The sequence below is a fragment of the Colossoma macropomum genome, unplaced genomic scaffold (genome assembly GCF_904425465.1).
Source record: "Colossoma macropomum unplaced genomic scaffold, Colossoma_macropomum, whole genome shotgun sequence".
NCBI classification, from domain to species: domain Eukaryota; kingdom Metazoa; phylum Chordata; class Actinopteri; order Characiformes; family Serrasalmidae; genus Colossoma; species Colossoma macropomum.
Genome location: NW_023494787.1, coordinates 41,055,186 through 41,074,182, shown reverse-complemented (window position 1 = coordinate 41,074,182; position 18,997 = coordinate 41,055,186). Strand labels below are relative to the sequence as shown.

Sequence of the window (18,997 nt, the reverse complement as noted above, 5' to 3'; positions counted from 1 at the left end):
TCTGAAGGAGAATTTCCATTACTAGCCTAGGCTTAAACTGTGTCAGTTAAACTGGCCTAGCAAGTTCAAACCACCACATATTTCAAGCATTCAGCTGAAATCCTGATCTATCACATGCAGTCTGTTGGCAGCACCACCATTAAGTATAACTGCATTCTGACCTTGCTTGTAATAAATCACCAGGAGCTCTAGCAACATAAGACTCTGTCACATATCAGCTAAATCTGTAATGGCATGCCTGTGGGCAGAGACAGGTGCTGGACTGCAGCTTCACTGCTATGTGCACCATGATGAAGAATGGCTGGACATGCACAGCTCCCAATCTGCCATGTGTGCTGACAATGAAATTCCCTCACACTTCACTATGTGTAAAATGTAACACTGCTCGGAGTGACCCTCGAAATGCCCCCCATACTGGATTTAAGGGAAAGCAGCAGGCATGGAAATGTGCCATTAACAAACCACACATACTTATCCACAAGTCTCTTTTTTGCCTGATTGATGAACCACTATGGTGTGAGATGTGTCTGTTGAGATATCAGCTGAAATGTTTTATAAATGTAAGATATTACTAATAAATGTAAATGTTGATAAAGCAGCACACCAATTCAAATGTATGCAAGTTTTTCCTTACCCCAAATGCATTCCATCAGCAAAGGCAGGTTTGGTCTCTGAAGTTTGCTTCTTTAGTTTTGCACTGGAGCTATGAAGCTAATGCAGCTAACAGGTAATGCCTATGTATATCAATTAGCATTGTACTCCATGACTAAATCTTTATACATTTGCATCCAACCACGTCAAACCTTCCCTAGACTTGCTAATGTGGTTTCTGATGCTGGTTTACATATTGTAATCCATAAAAATGGACAAAAGTACACACAAAATTCATAATTCTCGTCGCTAATACTGTTTTTAGCTGTGTGACCTACATTTGTTCTTTTGTCTGTACTTTTTGGTTGTATATAAATTCAGACACCAAACATGTTTTGGCTATTTACTACATCTAGTAAAGGGAACATGTTTGTAAATTAGATTTTTTGCGAAAATCATTTCAATATTGGCTAAACATTCAGAGCCCTATGCCAAATGGCGGTCTGTTAGTCCTCACTTGTGCGTGCCCATGAGGACCGTGACTAAGCAAAGCTGTACGCTGTGCCATTTCTTATTCTGCTGTTCAGTGGGGTGCTCATGAGTACCCTCTATCTGCCTATGGTTTGGCCTTTGGCGAAGACTGCATCGATTAAGACTCAGCAGCAGCCTCTTACCTAAAATTCCTTAAGAGACAAGTGAGGACCAAACAGAGTGAAGGGGTTTGTTTACATCCAACATGGCGCCGAAGAAAATATTCAGATGCATTTGTTCATTAATTGAACTTGTCTTTGAGCTGCATTATGCTTGTAACTTGAATTAAGACACTACAGATAAGAAAATGAGCACATAAAACACTATGCCGTTAATTCGCCAGGTATAGCACAGGCAGAGCCTTCACATCACATAAGTCTGTCCCAAGTGAACATTGTGAAACCTAAAGCCCTTGAGTTTCTTGCCCTTTATATCCACAAATTGAAGACATCGCTTGGAGGACAGGCAGGGCTTTTGGGACATGGGACAGGCCTCAGTTCCTTTTTCCTAGAGGCCACAAACTAATTTCATGTTAGTAGCTGCACCTCTCTGAGACACTGGAGAAATAAGGCCCAGCGTCTGTTGCAATATCAGAAGCATGGCGCCACCTACAGGCCTACTCTCTGAGGCCAATTTCAGTTTCCATTTCAGTGTACATTAGATAAGAACTCCAGTTAAATGAATTAGCTTTTTTGAACAAGCACTTCACTAAACATGTAAACATTCTAAGTAAGAACCTTTTGTTGGTAATACTAAAATTTAATATTAAACATAAAATTATTTCCCATTACTGTTTTGGCTCAAGTGAAGGGTGTTAGATGAGCCCTCAGATGGGCGAGGGATCTAGCAAACACAAGTGTCGACTTCAGCAGCAGAACTTGCCCAGAAATCATTACGACCTGATGCAATTCCCTTCCCAAACTTGAAAATAATGAACAGGCAAAGCTGTTTATTAGCCACAGCAATAAAATACTTTAATTGCTTAATATTTCAAAACCATGACATTTAATTTGCTCGGCTTTAGGCTGCAAACTAGCCAATCTGTTATACACGACTGCTGATACAACTCGGCTCACTGAGGCTTACCGGCCTCAGTGAATAATCCAGTTCTCTGTCCCTTCCTGCCGCCACTGGCCACTTGCATAATGCAGGTGTGACGCACATCTGAGTGAGCTGAAGTGGATGAGGGCATGTTAAAAAAAGTATTGATGTGGGATCAAAATAAAAGCCAGCAATGCCCTTCAGTAATGTGTTGATGATCAATCTGTATGTTCAGGTAGTGCTAAATATAAGTGATTGCACCAATCTTTTGAGCTGACGTTTGCAGCTTTTCAAAATATTTACAAATTCAGATAAATCTGGCTAAATTAATACTTTTCACACTCCAAAAAAAAGTGTCAAACTGCATTTACAGTATAGATATACTTTTTTTTCATTTCAAGCACATTTATGTACCTATGTAACACTGACCAGTGCAAATGTGAGCCAATAGCACTTTTTCAGCCAACAGCTAAAATTCATGTTATGATAGAGAACTCGACATCATTTGCTAAATGACGAAGTCCATGTCTTTTAACAATGAACCAACAACTTAAAAGGGTTCCTCTAGCACCACCACCAGGCCATGTAAGTTTACAACAGATAACTACCCCAGCAAAACCAAGACCAGCAGGACAAAGAGCTAAAGGTAGTAAAAATGTTTATTGGAACAGGATCCACAGGGACATCACAAGGCATAGGGTGAAATTGTACAACCTACACACACAGCGGTTCCTCCAAATCTCAGGCCATTAATTCAGACTTCGGGATTTAAAGCGCAACATACACAAACCCATCACATCTCATTTAGATCAATAAATAAGAGAGCCAATTCCCTGCATTTCTAATGTGCGCTCTTTTCAGTCGGGCTCAAAAATCTGCAAATAAATATGCATATACACATTAAATAAACATAATTACATACAAATATGTTCAAGTATAGTGCATATGGTACCTTCTGAGAAGACCTGCCACGTGCAGCATTACAATTTGACGGGAATATAAATTTAAAAAAAAAAAAAAGGACTTCTTAGTTGGATAAATACAAGTGAAAGTCCAACAGACATATCCCTTAGCTCTGCTGCTTGCCTCAAATAGCCTCTTCCAAGAGACATTACTGTATGGCTAATCTTAAAATCATAAATTCTTAATTTCAAAAAAGTGAATCGGCTCGTTTGCTCTATAGGTAATGCATAAAGAAGCTGAAATCCGAGCACCTTTTTAATGGAACGTGCCAAAAAAATCTTAAAATTGTCTTCAAAAACAAATAAATGAAGTGAATTCCAAGCTCTCAAATGATCAGACGTTTGGCCTTGAAAAACAGCTGGACTTCTGTAAAGATATCAGCCGTGGTTAAACTTGCCCATTCAAATCCATTAATGGTTTTCAGTGATCTTCAGGGGAATGGTATGATAATCCTTCAGCACAGACAGTGCCAAAAAATACTATAAGAAAGGCAATGGCCTTCTACAGTACAGTGAAAGAGGGTTTGGTACTATAAACATTCATCTGCTTGTAAACAACTGTAAACAGTTTGATAAGTCAAAAACTAAAAAGAGACAAATGTTGTAAACCCTCACTCAGAACCAAATGTGACCAGGAGGTGGAGATACAGGGATGTGTAGTGGAGTTCACCTGTCAGAGAAAAAAAACAAAATGTAAACAACCTCCCTCCTGCCACCAAAGACTTGTCACATCCGTATGTAAGGCTGGCTTTAGACTGTGAAACTATTATGCAACTAGTTGCATGTTGTGAGTTGCCTGCAACATAATCTCTGTGCAACATTTTTTGATACATTATATTCTCATTATGTTACATCTGCCTATCTGCAGTTTTTTTATTCATCATCATTGTATTCTTTTCTAGCTGTCATTGCCATCGTTTTTCTATATCTACATATCTATAGTTTCTCTGATTCTTTACTACGTTTTACCAACTTCTGTTTTATTTTCTTGTCCAATAATCCAGTCAAATCAATTGTTTGAAAAGATATTGTTTGATATGATCACGTGATGCATTAGTAGAGTTTTGAAAAGCTGTTGCTATCATAAAATTTTGACATGTGCATGCATGTAAATTTCAGTGTAAAAGCAGGCCTGTAACTCTATCCAACTGGCCATCCAGCTGATGGAGTCAAGTTCCGTCTTGTGTTTAGAGCATCAGTTCTCCTCAATCATTTGATTAGAGGGATATAGATTTTTTTTTTCCCCTATGTAAAACTAAAGATACTGAAGGAAAAGGCAAGCCATGTAGACATTTTTTTCCCTCAAATCTAAAATAAGGAGAAATAATGGTGTTTAATAAACAAAAACAACTCTGCACAGAAATAAGTTACAAATGTAAAATAACCTGTTTGACTTAAGAGTTTTGTCTAATTTTCTGAATCTGAATCTCAAGATGTGTAATACTTGACGTCACTGTCATAGATGGCATCCTGATCACACCAACAACACAAAGGTAAACAAAAGCAAAAAGGCCTTAATTATAATAAAAGAGTTAATGACAATACACAATATCTGTATAAGACATATGACATACTAATCTGACAAAAATGAAAAATGTAACCTTTGCTACATGTTATAAACATGCCTTGTTTACAAAAGACTAGGGCAAATTCCCAAATGGCTCCCAACTCCATATATATTGCACCGTTATGAAATTGTGGCTTCTACACCAAAATAGTTTGTAGTTTGTCCTTTATAAAATTTGTGCATGTGTGGCTGAATTCCAAATGGCCCTTCGTTAGACATATTATGCACTGTGTCTGTGTTGGAGTCATTATTTTAAAATGTAAAATTTATATAGTGCACCACATAGGGAGCAGGGAGCCGTCTGAGATTTCAGTCTAGGAAAATCCCTTTCTGATGTATCTTGAGGTGGATACACATCCAGGCAGGCTGTTTGGAATAGGGCTTTTTTTCCTGCTACACTAATGAACGAAAACAAAAAATGCATGCAAAAGCGTGAATTCTGTCAAACCAATGAGGCCGAGGGACGAAATTCTGCACTACAGAATAATACATCACATGACAAAGAACATTAAATTCTAGTTTTAAGCTGGAATTCCCCTTTAATGTCTAATTCTGAAGAGGCCACTCAGACTGTTAGACTGAAAACATTCTAAGAGGAACGTGAAGACCTGAAAGAGACTTCACAACCCATCCAACATATAGAGGTAGTTCTTTTAACTCTAATACATTTCTAGAACTGCATGGAAAGTCTATGCTTGCCTGGCTTCTTACTTTTCACAAAATACTTTTCACAAATTCTGAGTAATAAGTGAGATCACACAGGTGAGAACACAACATTTGTCTTTGTCAGAGGTAAAGGTTAAAAGAAGAGAAGTGCTGAACCACATACCCTCCATGGTAGTCTAATGCCTCTTCTGTGTCATCTGTTGTGCAGTCTGCTCAAGCTGGTTCTGGGAGATTTATTCTAGGAATAAACAATAAGCAGTTGAAGGATATTGTGAAGAATAAATGGAGACTGTGCTGTTTTAAGTCAAAACATATTAGCATAAATAAAATTATGTGAATAAATCTAAAAGAAGTATTTGTGTGTGTTGAAAGTGAAGTAATGATGATGTTCTGGGGCACTACCTTGTGCTTTGGACATCTTATAGTAAAGTTTTCCTCGTTAAACGAGCACTCTACAGACAAAAGAAATCAGACAGTCAGACAAGCAAAATATATTCAACAGGAAAGTCTAGCAAGACTTCCAAAATGGAGCATAGAGTTCTCACAAAAAAAAGGTTGACACCAATGATAATGCCTTTACTGAAATGCAGCTTCAGAGGGGATGATGCAGAAGACCGCCCCCCTCCCCACCCCCCCCACCCCCAATTTAGACTGATGAACATAATTTTACAATTAAATTGTAAAGTGCAAGCCTAAAGTGGCCAAACTGGAACAGCTGCAGGGTCAGTACATGTTAGGCATGTTTGTGGCACACACAGGCTTACCATCCTGGAGAGCACAGGGGAAGTGGTATTTGTTGGGGCAGCCTTTGAAGAAGCATCCCAACGTGGCACCTGCTCTGTTACAACACGAGCACACCTGCAACGATCACAAAAACAATACAGAGAAATCACTACCTTTAAAAGCACTTTCTAAACTATGAAGAGACTCCTATCAGGATGATGGTACGGTCTGCCTTATATTAGACCTGGAAGAAGTTATCATCATCTCAGAGTCGATGTTTTAACACACTGTGGACACAATGGCCAATACATAATGGTATATATGTTATGGTTTTATGATGTTTTGGCACTCTTGACATGGCTATGGACAAAAGACAAAAATACCCCCATCTTAAGGAGCTGCCCACAGCAGCTACAATAAGGAGTTTTTAATTCGAAGAAAAGTGTCATGGATATGTACTTTTTGTGCTTGATTCTTCCACAGTGCATTATGATCATAGATGTGTGTTCGGCCACTGCTAGCAACATAGCATAATAAAGCAAATCTAATAAAATTACTATTAAAGTTAAAAAAAAAAAAGTTAATTAAATTTAACATTCGGCTTGGACTCACAGCTTCTTGAGCGAGCCTCACTGCTTCCTCTAGTCCGTACAGCTTGGCTTTGACCAAGAAAACTCCCGCACACCAGACACTACAGTCTTCATGTACCCAATGTTCACTGCCCCTTTCAGAGGCAGCAGGCCACTCATCTGACAAACAGTGTTCCTTGCGCAGAACAGCAGGCTTTTTCTCCTCACAGTCTATGAGTCCATCAAGTGTCCGGCCTCTAGACTCACTGTCATGGTTCACCACTATTGGGCTACAATAAGTGTCCGGCTGACGACAGTAGGGCCCATGTAAGTCCCCCAAGCCAATGGCATTGGCCGTCCTGCCGCACAAGCAGCACAGCTGACCCATCTGAGACCTACTGTCCGAGCTCAGCCGTCCCAGCAGTAAGCAAGAGGTTGTGGGCACTATACTGGATGATGCAGAAGACTGACGGCTTTTCTTCGCCCTAGTATCGCCGTCATCATCCTGAAAGTTGACAATAGTGCATGCAGAAAATTCCATCCGGATATAGGGGGCAAAGTTGTCCCCCTTGGCCTCTCTCTTCTCCTCTTTGTAGTTTGCGTATTTCAGCATGATCTCTGGCTCCTTGGAGGGAAACATGGAGGTAGAGGACTTGGAGGGCTGAGATTTCTTCCTTCTTCTCTTGACCACTGCCGCTTTGCTGCAGGATGAAAGCTTTCTTCGTTTCCTGCCTGGGCTTTTCTTTTTGGGTTGCGGGTTGGTCCGTCTCTTTCTCTTACACGGTGCCTTTCTTTTAGATGGTGGGCCACCCTTAAGTGATGGCGAAGATGGTGCTCCATCCTGCGGAGCTTTAAGAATGTTTGCATTTTCTGCATCTGAGGTAGACGGAAAGTTTTTGGAGACAAACGCATCAGTTTCTGGATCACTGTCCACAGTGGGTGACGATACCTCACTTGACTCCAAAGTTTCTGCAACGTTATGGAAAGCGAGTTCATTAGTGCGATAGGTATTTTTAACATGTCTGGTTATAGGCACCTCGATGACGTCGCTATCGGCGCTAGAAATGTACTCAACTGAGCAAGGAGAATTCACTTCAGAGAAAGTACATTCAGATGACAGAGTTTCTACAGCAGTTTGTTTGTGCACCAACAAGTGTCTCTCTACTAACGCTGAATCTTCAGAGATTATGCTCACAGAGCTAGTGGAATGTAATGAAGGAGTAGGAGAAGCGCTGTCCTGAGGTACAAGAAAGCCCTTGGATCTAGTCCTCGGCAAAACACTTGTATTTTTTCCACCACAGCCAGCTTTGGTGTACTGGGACTGTGCATTCAGTGCATTCTTTTTTTCCTTAGTGCTTCCCCTGGTTCGAATTGGTGTGTCAGTTTCAGTCTTAGCATTCTGTGATACAGTGATCAGCCTCTCAAACGGATTTCCAGAGGGATGCATAAACGCTTTATCCATTGTAACACCAGTTATGCCATCTTCTATAGGCTCAGGGCTTATGGGTGGGCATGGACAGAGTACTTGAGCAATAGAGGGCAGTCCATCAAGCAAAGGCAAAGAGTTTTGGCTGTGTAAGGGCGTGCCACGATAGATCGATTCATAGTCAAACCTTGATGTGGCGTCCAACTGGGAACCATCACCTTGTTTGGGAGGCTTGGAAATGTGGTTTCCAGGAACACCCACCGTCCTGCTGTTGGCACCTGAGTTAAGATCACTCCGGCAGGCTTTTACAAGATCCAGGGCCTCCACAGAGCTTGGTTTAACTGGAATTTGTCGGCAACCCATGGAGAGATCCAGAGCTGTGGGAAGGGGCTCTTGAAGACGCATGACGTTCAACTGGTTTAACTGGTCCATCACTGGAGAAGACAAAAATATAACTGTAACAAAATGAAGACATATAACACCACCTAAATGCTGGAATCTAAATATCACGTTAAAATTTGAGAGAATGAAGATCTACCCCCCCAACACGAAAGATTACATCTAAAAAACAAGCTGTTTACAAGTTGCTTCCCAACTGAGTTGAGTAACCTAACCATAAATTTACATAATCTAGTCATCAAATCTGCAATCTCATTTTGGACATGAACAAAGTCACACCTGCCGGCTTCTCTAAGTCATATTTCCTGTCATATTTCATGTTTTCCAACAATTATGTCCTTTAGTTACCTTCTCCAAAAAACTAAACAGAAACGAAGAGCCAAACTGCTACTTGACGTTCTTAACGTTAGCTAACACGTGATTTAAAGTGGTTACCGAGAGTATCTTCATGTGACCTCACGTAACTAAAAACTTGACACCTAAGCTCGATAAAACAGCAACAAATCTAGCTAAAATAATGAATGGAGCCAGCCCGGTTAGCAACTTAGCCTTAGCATTAATTAACAAGGCCTTTTGTATCAGTAGTGATGCTACTCCCTAGCAGATGGTTCAGTTCGATTGAATTTAGACAACCGATTCATTTAAACTGCCCGTTTAAATGAATCAAAGGTCCGATTAAACGATACATGGATTCACAAGTCACGTTCTCGTTCCCTCCGCAAACAATACGATTTAACTAGTGAATCTGGGGTCCTCAATGATCAATCAGGTGAACTCTATGTTCATAACGATACGATTAGTACAAACGATGCGCAGTAACGTTACATGCTACAGTTCGACTCGTTTCAACCGGTACCGCGTGTTAACTGAAAAGAACCAGTTCAAAGGAACCAATTCGTTAGCTTAGCTTAGCTTCGTTTACCGACTTACCAGAAAAAATAACGTCGAGCTGCGCCGCAGATTCACGCCGAGTTCGTTAACATATTACTGAAGGCACACATAGACGTCATTAAAAAAAATAAGAATGTGATTAAATTTCATAAATCAATAAAATAAACTGGGGTTTATGTTTGTTTTTATTTTTTTACATGACTAAAGAAACCGCACTTCTTTAGTCTCCGTGAATGTCGCCACCACAGTAAACACAACATTTCCAAGATGGACGCAGCAAAAGATGAATGCCAAACTAGCCAAAATAAAAGTTTACAAGTCAACGTTATTATGTAATATTTGTCACCAGTTTTATTGCAACAATTGATTATTGAAAAACATGTATATTGGAGCTTATTCGAGAAATGTTTTTCCCATGTTACTTTGGGTTATTAGTTCTTCAGCATTTATGTACGGGTTATTCTGATATGGACTCTTATTGTGAAGGCGGGGCTTGTTTTCCCTGGGGGAGATATGTGGATATATATATAGCTCCTTTTATACATAATGTGCAATATAGGCAAAAAGTGTTATATAAAGGACAGAAAGAAAAAAGCTTCAGTTTCAAAGATTCTGAAATATTCTGCTTACTTTATTCTGTTAAATAAAATAAACCATTCCTATGCTTAATAAGAGGTTGAGAGCTGCTAGCCTTAATGATTCAGTTTTAGCTTAAATTCAAGGGTATGCACAACACAATTGTCACATGTGCTATCATAATAAAAATAAAAATGAATATTACACCTTGTCCTATATTTTTACTTTCTTTCTTTTTTGTAGCTAGCTATGGAGTGTATTTATAAACAGCATAATAGGAGCTTTTATTGTGTGTTATTATGTGGATATATAGTCTCTCACAAGCTGCTGTTATTACTTCCATATGCACATAACTGATTATCACAGAGTTTGAGACAACAAAGGAGATATCTTTTTTCATTTAGTCATTTATTTTTTGTACAGTAGATTATTCTTAACATTCATAAATCTCACATCTTACAATTGACCTCCAAGAAACATCCTCTCATTGTTTCCTAACACAAGGACTGCCAAATATGTTCACGTAAAAACTAGCAACCAGTAGAAAAACTAAAGATGGTCCCATAAATGCAATTGTAACATTAGAAATGCAGTTCAGGATGGTTGAAAAGGCACAAGATTATAAAAAGGGAACTATTCCTATGCTAAATACATAGGAAGTCACCTTATACATTAATAATTTGAATAGAATTTAATCTGTATAAAAAAAAAAACACAAGCTTTCGTAAACAACAATTTGGTTATCTAAAAAAAGTGCTGTATTCTTACAGACATGTTAATCATCATTTTTATATATTAATTACTATGAGACCAGCTGCAGGAAAGTGGTAAGCACAGACCTGAGCAGCACATCACATCCAACATGGAGTGTCGAACAGCTTTCGTTTCACATTTTCAGTTGCTTTCGGTTCTCTTTAAGCCCCCCATCTCACCTTAATTTATAATCAAATATATGAAATACTTTCATTTTCATCTGCCACCAGCTAGGAGTAGAAAAACAAGTTTTTTAGCTGTATTCACAGCTTATACAGCATTATTACTATTACAAAATACATTTGAACAACCAAAAAAAACCCCCATAAAAAACACAATTATTCTTTCCATACCTTGGTATCCCCTAGTATGCAATTAGAAACAACTATTCTGACTGCAAGAATAAAAGGTATACATAAAAATGTTAAAAATCATCCCTCTATATACTTTGAGTCCGTTGTATGACTGTTCCTGATGGAGAACGGCCTCCATGCAATAACCTGTAGAGTGGTCACAAACATCGGCACGATGCAAATCAAGTAGAACATGGTGCTATGAAGGGCATTGACTGCACTGTGATAGATACAGAGAGAGAGAGAGCGAGAAAGAGAAAACATTTTAAAATGGCATAACCTTGTAATACCACTAGGCCAATGCCAATGTATAAAAGCAAAACTGTAGCAACAGTCTGGAGGAGTTGCGTTCCAAAGGCAAGGCTACGGTTTACACCCTTAAAAAGGAGTTCTTCATTGTTTTTTTCGTACAGGTAACAGTTCTTCAGTGGTCAGGACCCCCACAGGACCACCACAGAGCAGGTATTATTTGGGTGGTGGATCATTCTCAGCACTGCAGTGACACTGACATGGTGGTGGCGTGTTGGGGTGTGTTGTACTGGTCAGCCAAGACATGTTTAGACACCAAATCACTAAATTTTGTGTCTTTAGTTTAGAACTAAAGCTATGAGCTTAATTCAGTGGTTAAAATGTAACCAAAGTCATTCAGAGTGATTTGATATGAAATGCTCCGTTCTAGAAAAACATCACAAGTCAGAATTGTTCACAGTGGGATGACAGTAACCAGATATCTGATGTGCCTCTAAAAGCAACTTCACAGAAAGTTATTACATGAATGATTTTGAATTTATTTGTATGTATTTATTTATGTATTCATTATTTTATTATAGTTTTAAGATTAGGTATTGGCCTAAAACATATTTTTAAAATTCCCTTCATGACAGGGAGATATAATGAGGGTGTTTTGAGGCAAAATGGTCCTCAAAGAAAACTTAATTTTTACAGATTCATCACTAACTTACCATTATCAACATTACAGATAAATTCTCAGAAGACACGTGTAGGGTAGTAAATAAAATTGCTATGTTTGTGTTGTAGACAGGCAAGCCCTGATTTCTATCACCACCATTGTAAAGAAAAAGAAATGGCTAGTTTCCCTACAATGCACCATTTTACATCAAAACACTCTAAATGACTTTATTTACATCTTAAGGATTTGATTGTGCAGAAATTCTGAAAAATCTGTGGAATTCCCCTTTAGCTTTTGGCCTAAGTTATCTGGCTAACTGAAAAATTATTCTTTGCGAAATATCCACCTGGATTGTTAATACAGATCCTGCAACAGGCCTCATCTTTGATATGAACCTTTTTTTCTATATTTATGCCCATAATACTAATGTTGCTAATACTGCATGAAGTCCAGTGTAATAAAAAAGAAATAATGCTATACGAAACCTATGAGCTTCCATGCTTATTCATGTTATAACCTTCTTATATCACCAGAGGGAGCCAGAAGCCACTGTGTCATGGCAACTGGTGGCGTCAGTTTGGAGGAACCACTTTGTGTTCAGATTCAGGAAATATTCTTTAATTTCTTATGATAAACTATATTGTGGTCTCAGAATGAGAAATTCCTACAACTGACACATAAAAAGAGGCAAAGCTAGCAATGTTACCTTGGGTCTGTAACTTTTCCATCCTTTATGTCTTCATAGCCGTACTGATTCAGAATGGCCACCACCAACATAGGAGCCAAAGACTGGCCAGGTTTGGTGAAAAGAGCATTGGTCCCAAAAACCATTGAAGAGAGCGGAGAGCTGAGCGAAGGGAGAAAACAGTAGAGCTTTTAAATTTAACCAGAATTAGCATTTAGCATGATATTTGTTATATTAAGTAGTGTCCTGTAGTGCAGCATTAAATCCCTGAGCCTCATCGGTTTGACAGAATTTATGATTTTGTAATGTTTTTGTCTTTTTGTCCATCAGTGTTCTCTCACTAAAACACCCATCCTGCATTACACAAATATATCATCAAACATTTTTCATTGTTAAAAGAATAATTCAGCTCAGATTCCACAAATCAAAACAGCAAGCCTCCAGGAATCTGCACTGAAACAGTTGTAATTAATCATAATTAATTTAACCTCCAAGATACATCATCAGAAGAGGTTTTCCTAGACTTTAAACCAGGAAATCTGTCTTTAGAGTCTACCACAACACTCCTGTAAAAGGTGAGTGAGCATATTCACAACAGATGTAGCAATGGTTACATGTTTCATTTTGGCCAGAGTATCCCTTTAAGGCTTAAATTTGCAATAAACATAGACACTACCAAAATGCTCTCTGACGTCTTTCCTAAACTCAAAGACAAATAAAAGTTGTGTTTTTCAGAAGGTGCACTGTAACATTTACCTGCTGAATTGCAACCACTTCACATAGTGGTTCACATATTCAGTTTGAGCTGCACACTTAATACGTGAACCACTATGCAAAGTGGTCACAGTTCAGCAGATAAATGTTACAGTGCGCCTTCTCTGTTTAGACTGTTGTATGTTAAGCAGTGGAAAAGTTCTGGTTTTCCTCATAGAAATGCCATTCATGTGTCGAACACATACATTTAAAAAACATCCCTTTATATGCACGGCATCTGCAGGCCACGGCTCATAATGAAATCCCTGGCACACTTTTTCATTTCAATGCCTTTCCCTTATCAAACATTTACCTTAAAGTGGCAATATATCAACAGCATTACAGACAATATTTTTACAAACAAAAGCAATAATATAGGTAAATAAATTAGGCTACTTGCTAAATGACACAAGCCCTGAGAAAAGCTACACACAGTTATACTTAACAAACCTAACTAATAATCTGAATGAAAATGAGTACTAGTGATTCAAAAGACAATATTATATTTGTATTTCACAGCTTGTAAAATTACATGCTGTGTAAAATGTAATAATTTTAATAATTGTTTTTTAATTGTTTTTTTAATCTCCAAAATGATACCTTTAAAGGAGAAGCAAAAAACATACTTTACTTTTAATGTAAGTCAGTGGAATGTTGCCATGACAAAAATGGATATACGAGGTTTTGTTCTGACAGCAGTGATATATATATACATTATATATATACATACAGATATATGTGTATGTATGTATGTGTGTACATACATACATATATATATATATATATATACACACACACACACACACACACACAAACACACCATTTGTATAAGTTAGTATACAGTGATGTACAGTGCACAAATGGCAAATGGCGTGGTTTTACCTGCGCTTGTACTTTTCTAAGTCTGCGTCAATGATGTCTGCGAGTGGAAGACCGAAGAGACTGAAAGCACTCTGGACCAAAATCCTGATAAACAGTGAACATGATTAAAAAAAATAATTTTATATATGTATATTACGTCATTCCTTGTTCTTTCCTTTTCATTGTTTTAAACTAATTATTACAAAACCTTATCAGATATTTTTTAACTTTAAGCTTGTGTGACTGTGAAATGCCCAGAGGGCACAGAGTGGTGCATCAGATGATTTTCTCTTGTGAGCACTTACATGTTCGCTGTGATGAACAGAGCCAAGCAGTAGTGGTAGTTTGGACCCAACAGCAGCATTAAAGCAGCAGCGGCGGCCTCCACATAGAAGGTCATGAGGATGAGCCGGTAGTATCCAAACACATGAAGCAGATTCTGACTGCTCAACACCAGCAACTGGAGAAAACAAGTGTAAAAGAAATACTTCACAAAAATGCTAAAAGGCATTCTTCCACTGCACAAAGTCCCAGAATCTTTGGTACCAGAAAACTGGAACTGTGTTTATTCCATTGGCCAATGGTCCAGTATTGAAGGGTCTGGTTTTATGGTTTTTGTACCTGCTCCTGACCTAATAGTACTGGAGGCTGTTCTCTGTCTTTGGTAAGACTTGCAGCTGAAACCAATGCACCACAGAAGTCGTGTGTAATTTTGTAACTGGCATTATGCCCATATTAGAAACTTCCAATGCGCAGAAGAGGTGGTCTACTATTAGCATGGTTATAGCAAAATTCATATTTCGACTCCTTAATGGCCTCATAATTCAGACGGAACATATCAGGCTTGGAACCTTTTTGTGTAACACTTAGAAAAAAAAGTTCTTGCCATACAGAAATCCAAAAAATGTGTCAGTTCTCTTTTAAGAGAAAAAAAATTAAGCTTTGCCTGACTCTACACACAAGTCTGTGTAAATGTAGATATTTTTCTGAGGGTGTGAGCACAGAACAGTACAGTGTATGTTTTAATATCATCCAACAAGTTAAGCTCCTTCACTAGAAAGACAACTAAATAGACAAATTAGACACTTTAGAGTGGTTATTGTGACTGTACCAGCTCACATCTCACAAGCAGGATAGAACTAGAATTTGAACCATAATTTCCACTGATTCCTGTTTGGGTCAGTTCTTGTTTTTGATTGTGCTGTGGTATAAATGTCCATAGTGTGATGGGAATGAAATAGGCATAATGCTACCAGGTCTCATAGGTTTCAGGTATTGTTGGTCATGTTAACATGTCTTGATAAAGATAGTCCTGTGATAGACATAGTCCTTTAAGACTCTAATAGCTTTTTGAGTTAATTTTGACTTTATAGGACAAGGGAAAAAGTCTTAACATTAATTAATGTTACTGATTTTATTCTTATTTATTTTGGCTAATTTGTATTGGTCCATTATCATTAAATTTTCCTTTTACATCAATTTCTTTGGTATTCCAATATACCATCAGAACAAAATTTTCTCTCCCCAAAAGGTAACTCTGCATCCTTAAAAAATTTTAATAGAAGTTAATGGAACAAGATCTAATTCTAAGTCATTTTGGATGATTTCTATCGGTCCATTTATCATGAAAATGTAAAAGTCAACCAGCGATTTAAGTCGTGTGAAACAATGAAAAACAACAAAAACGTAAATACGAAGTTCCAGGCACAAAAATGAATGTCCAGTTTCCCAACTCTATAGCATCTGTCCATTGACTTCTATTAAGTGAATAAATGGGTTTTTCAGTTTTCCTACAAGTACTGGGAAATGTGTCTGAACGATTACCATAAACAACCAATCTTATAGTACAAATGTTAGAGATTAAATTAGAGATTAGACTGAAAAAAATCCCTTCAGATGCAGTTTCGAGGGTACCTGAGGGCAGATGAATCCAGCTCCGTACATAAAGCTCTTGGCCAGCGATGGAAGGACATCAGCGGGTATGAGATGCTCCACAAAGATCATGGCGAAATTGTTGCAGAAGGCCAGCATGAAGACTTGGAAGAAGTTCATCACCACAAACAGCTGGAAGTCCCTGTTAGAGATAATTTGCCACGTCATGGTGATCACTGAGGAGAGCGAGAGAGCGGGCTGCTGCGAGTCTGAATCCGAGCACTTTCTGTCAAAGCGGCCCTCGCTGTGCAGGCCAGTGTAGACCATGCAGGCGCAGCCCAGCACGGCCACCAGAAAGCAGAAGCCCTGAAAGGCGCTAAAGTTCTCCATGTTGTTGGAAACAAGGCCACATATGAGCACGCTGGAGGAACCCAGCAGAGACGCCACCTGGTTGTACTTGATCAGCCTCACTCTGTTGTGGTGGTGCTCTGAAATCTCTGCAAATAAGGCACACTGAGCCAACAACACGAAGGTCAGCATGCCGTCAAAGGCACACAGTGTGACCACCAGGTGGACACCACTCAGCCAGTCTTCAGTTGCATAGTCCCTCCAGGGGAACCAGGTGAGCAGGAAGGCCAAGCTGTAGAACGGTGCACCATACAGAATGGACAGTCTTCGTAAAGAACAGCATTGTATGTTCGAGTTGTCCTGAAGGTAACCAAACAGCGGGTCGTTCAGTGCGTTCCAAATCATGTAGACCACCTGTGGGCCATAACAGATATTATGAAGCAGTTCAAACCCCACAGTCTAATTGATTCAAAAGCATTTTACCCTTGTTGTGAAATCTGATAGCAGCATATTATCCCTAGACCTGCATCATTCCACTAACTACCCGCTGCTAAGTAATAACAACCAAACATTTCTAGTGAGGAGATTTGCCACTTAATAACATATTCCAGCTTTGTCAAAAGCTAGAAAGTGCTCCTGAGTGAGTCCAAAATAAATAGGTTCCTGTGGAGCTGTTGTGCAAAATTATATATTGTGAAAGGTTCATTTCTTTTATACAGACAAATGCACTCATTTTCTCACACTTTCTTAGCATAAAATGTTCCAATCCTGTTGTTATATTGTTAAGCACTAAATTCCATTTATAGTTCTACTGCCTGAAACCTGTTTGCTGTGTAAAAACAGAAAGATACTGGTAAGTTCTTTTAATCTTTGTTTTGTTAATGGAAAATATCTTTTAACTTTCCAAAATTCCCACATGTTTAATATTTAGTTTTTTTGCCATTTAGCTCTATTCACTCCCATTCATTTAGGACTCATGGGGCCCTCTAGCTTTTAGCAGTCACATTTTTTGATACACTGGGAGACATAAGGTACTTGCAGGGCATTATAAGGCAAACTAGTTTTGGATTTGCCCCATTTTACCATCGCCACGACTGTAAGAGAAATCTGGCCTGGCAGTTTCTCTAGAATGAACCATTTCACATCAAACCACTCTGAATGACCCAATGACTCAAAGATCTATTTGTGCAGTAATTTTCAAATAGATTCAAAATTCAAAAATTGGTGGAATTCCCCTTCAGTCACATCTCTGCAGCTGAATTATACAGAAATGCTGACAAATTGGTGAACTTCCCCTTTAACACCCTTGATTGCAGAAGAAAAGCTGGACGTGCAAGTGTCCGCAAACGTTTTGCACATACACCGACCGGCCACTTCATGAAGTACATCTCCTTTTTCTACACTCATTGTCCATTTTATCAGCTCCTCTTACCATAAAGGTGCACTTTGTAGTTCTACAATTACAGACTGTAGTCCATCTGTTTCTCTGCATACTTTACCCTGTTCTTCAATAGTCAGGACCTCCACAGGACCACAATACAGTAGGTATTATTTGGTTGGTGGGTCATTCTCAGCACTGCAGTAACACTGATGTGGTGGTGGTGTGTTAGTGTGTGTTGCGCTGGTCTGAGTGGATCAGACAGTAGTTCCATTCTGTAGCGAACTCTAAATGGAGCTGCTGCACCCTTTAAGGTGGAACGCGGACATTCGAACAAGCAGCTCTGCAAATAAGATGTTGACTTCAGCTTCTTCTACATATTACAGGCTGCACCCCAGTGACCACAGCGCAGGTCTGAACACCTGTACCACCTTAAAGAAGCTGTTGGCTCACCTGAGACTGGTGGAAAGCTGCTTCTGATATTCTGTACTTGTTCAAGAAGAGTTTCACGTAATAGAAGCTAAAGATGCTGTTCATCATGCTGGACCCGAGCGTGGTCATGGAGTAAGCCACAGCGGCTGGATGTGCTGAGATTCTGAGGTGCTTCATGATGTTTTGCGAGCAGAAACCTATTTCCTGAGGATTTCCTACTGTCTAAAACATCTACTAACAATCTAAAGCTAGTCTAGATAAACAGATCGCTCCCTGCACCTTGACGAACTCGTTTCATTGTGTACGGAAGAAGGCGGGTTTAACCAGTCACGTGACCTACCAGTGCACAATTGGGTCTGTCTCAAACAGAAAACCGTGCCCTCGATATTGAGTGCACACTTCCACTTGTGCAATGATTATAGAAGCCCATTCTCTCCAGGCAGCTCTGATTGTGGAAGCAGTATGACAAAGCTATAACTTAGTATATTGAAAAAGTCTATCAAAATAGTGCCTTATTTTCACCTACTATGTTAAAATAGTGACTTTGGGACTCGGACACAGCCTCAGTTTTTAAGTCTGTTTAGCTAAGCTTTTGGTAATTAGCTTTTCCTGTTAATTAAAGGGTGCAGATTTTGGGGGGTTCATTGACATAGAGTACTACGGTGACTGGGAGTGTTGGTGCTGTTTTCCTGCTGCTCTCACGCCTTCAC

At 39.0% G+C, this 18,997-nt stretch overlaps 2 protein-coding genes across 5 annotated transcripts; both read right to left on the bottom strand.

The window, feature by feature from the left end:
• Positions 1 to 2,804: 2,804 nt before the first annotated feature.
• Positions 2,805 to 9,606, bottom strand: si:ch211-165g14.1 (transcription factor 20). Of its 4 annotated transcripts, none has more exons than XM_036567384.1 (6): positions 9,406 to 9,606; positions 6,694 to 8,510; positions 6,123 to 6,216; positions 5,761 to 5,810; positions 5,522 to 5,596; positions 2,805 to 3,795 (listed from the first exon to the last, which is right to left on the bottom strand). In XM_036567384.1, exons 2-5 carry the CDS (start codon positions 8,506 to 8,508, stop codon positions 5,552 to 5,554), a joined length of 2,004 nt encoding a protein of 667 aa, XP_036423277.1. In that variant the 5' UTR covers positions 8,509 to 8,510; positions 9,406 to 9,606; the 3' UTR covers positions 2,805 to 3,795; positions 5,522 to 5,551. The 4 variants fall into 4 exon arrangements, with proteins under 4 accessions (XP_036423277.1, XP_036423276.1, XP_036423279.1 ...); XM_036567383.1 differs by having other exon boundaries at positions 9,583 to 9,606; XM_036567386.1 differs by lacking the exon at positions 9,406 to 9,606 and adding an exon at positions 8,824 to 9,179.
• A 793-nt stretch (positions 9,607 to 10,399) lies between these two features.
• On the bottom strand, positions 10,400 to 18,599 carry mfsd13al (major facilitator superfamily domain containing 13a-like). The gene is made up of 6 exons (XM_036567382.1): positions 18,309 to 18,599; positions 16,172 to 16,891; positions 14,563 to 14,717; positions 14,279 to 14,362; positions 12,665 to 12,805; positions 10,400 to 11,268 (listed from the first exon to the last, which is right to left on the bottom strand). The coding sequence occupies exons 1-6, from the start codon at positions 18,462 to 18,464 to the stop codon at positions 11,127 to 11,129; spliced, it is 1,398 nt and encodes a 465-aa protein (XP_036423275.1). The 5' UTR covers positions 18,465 to 18,599; the 3' UTR covers positions 10,400 to 11,126.
• Between the last annotated feature and the right edge of the window lie 398 nt (positions 18,600 to 18,997).

Excerpts from the sequence above, each read along its gene's own strand:
- si:ch211-165g14.1 (XM_036567383.1), bottom strand. Across the intron at positions 6,217-6,693 it reads TGAGGCTCGCTCAAGAAGCT|GTGTGCTCGTGTTGTAACAG; the intron begins GTGAGTCCAAGC and ends TGATCGTTGCAG. Across the intron at positions 5,597-5,760 it reads TAAGATGTCCAAAGCACAAG|AATAAATCTCCCAGAACCAG; the intron begins GTAGTGCCCCAG and ends GTTTATTCCTAG.
- mfsd13al (XM_036567382.1), bottom strand. The coding sequence starts at position 18,464 with ATGAAGCACCTCAGAATCTCAGCACATCCAGCCGCTGTGGCTTACTCC. Across the intron at positions 14,363-14,562 it reads CTGTTCATCACAGCGAACAT|GATTTTGGTCCAGAGTGCTT; the intron begins GTAAGTGCTCAC and ends ACTGTTTATCAG. Across the intron at positions 11,269-12,664 it reads GGAAAAGTTACAGACCCAAG|TGCAGTCAATGCCCTTCATA; the intron begins GTAACATTGCTA and ends TATCTATCACAG.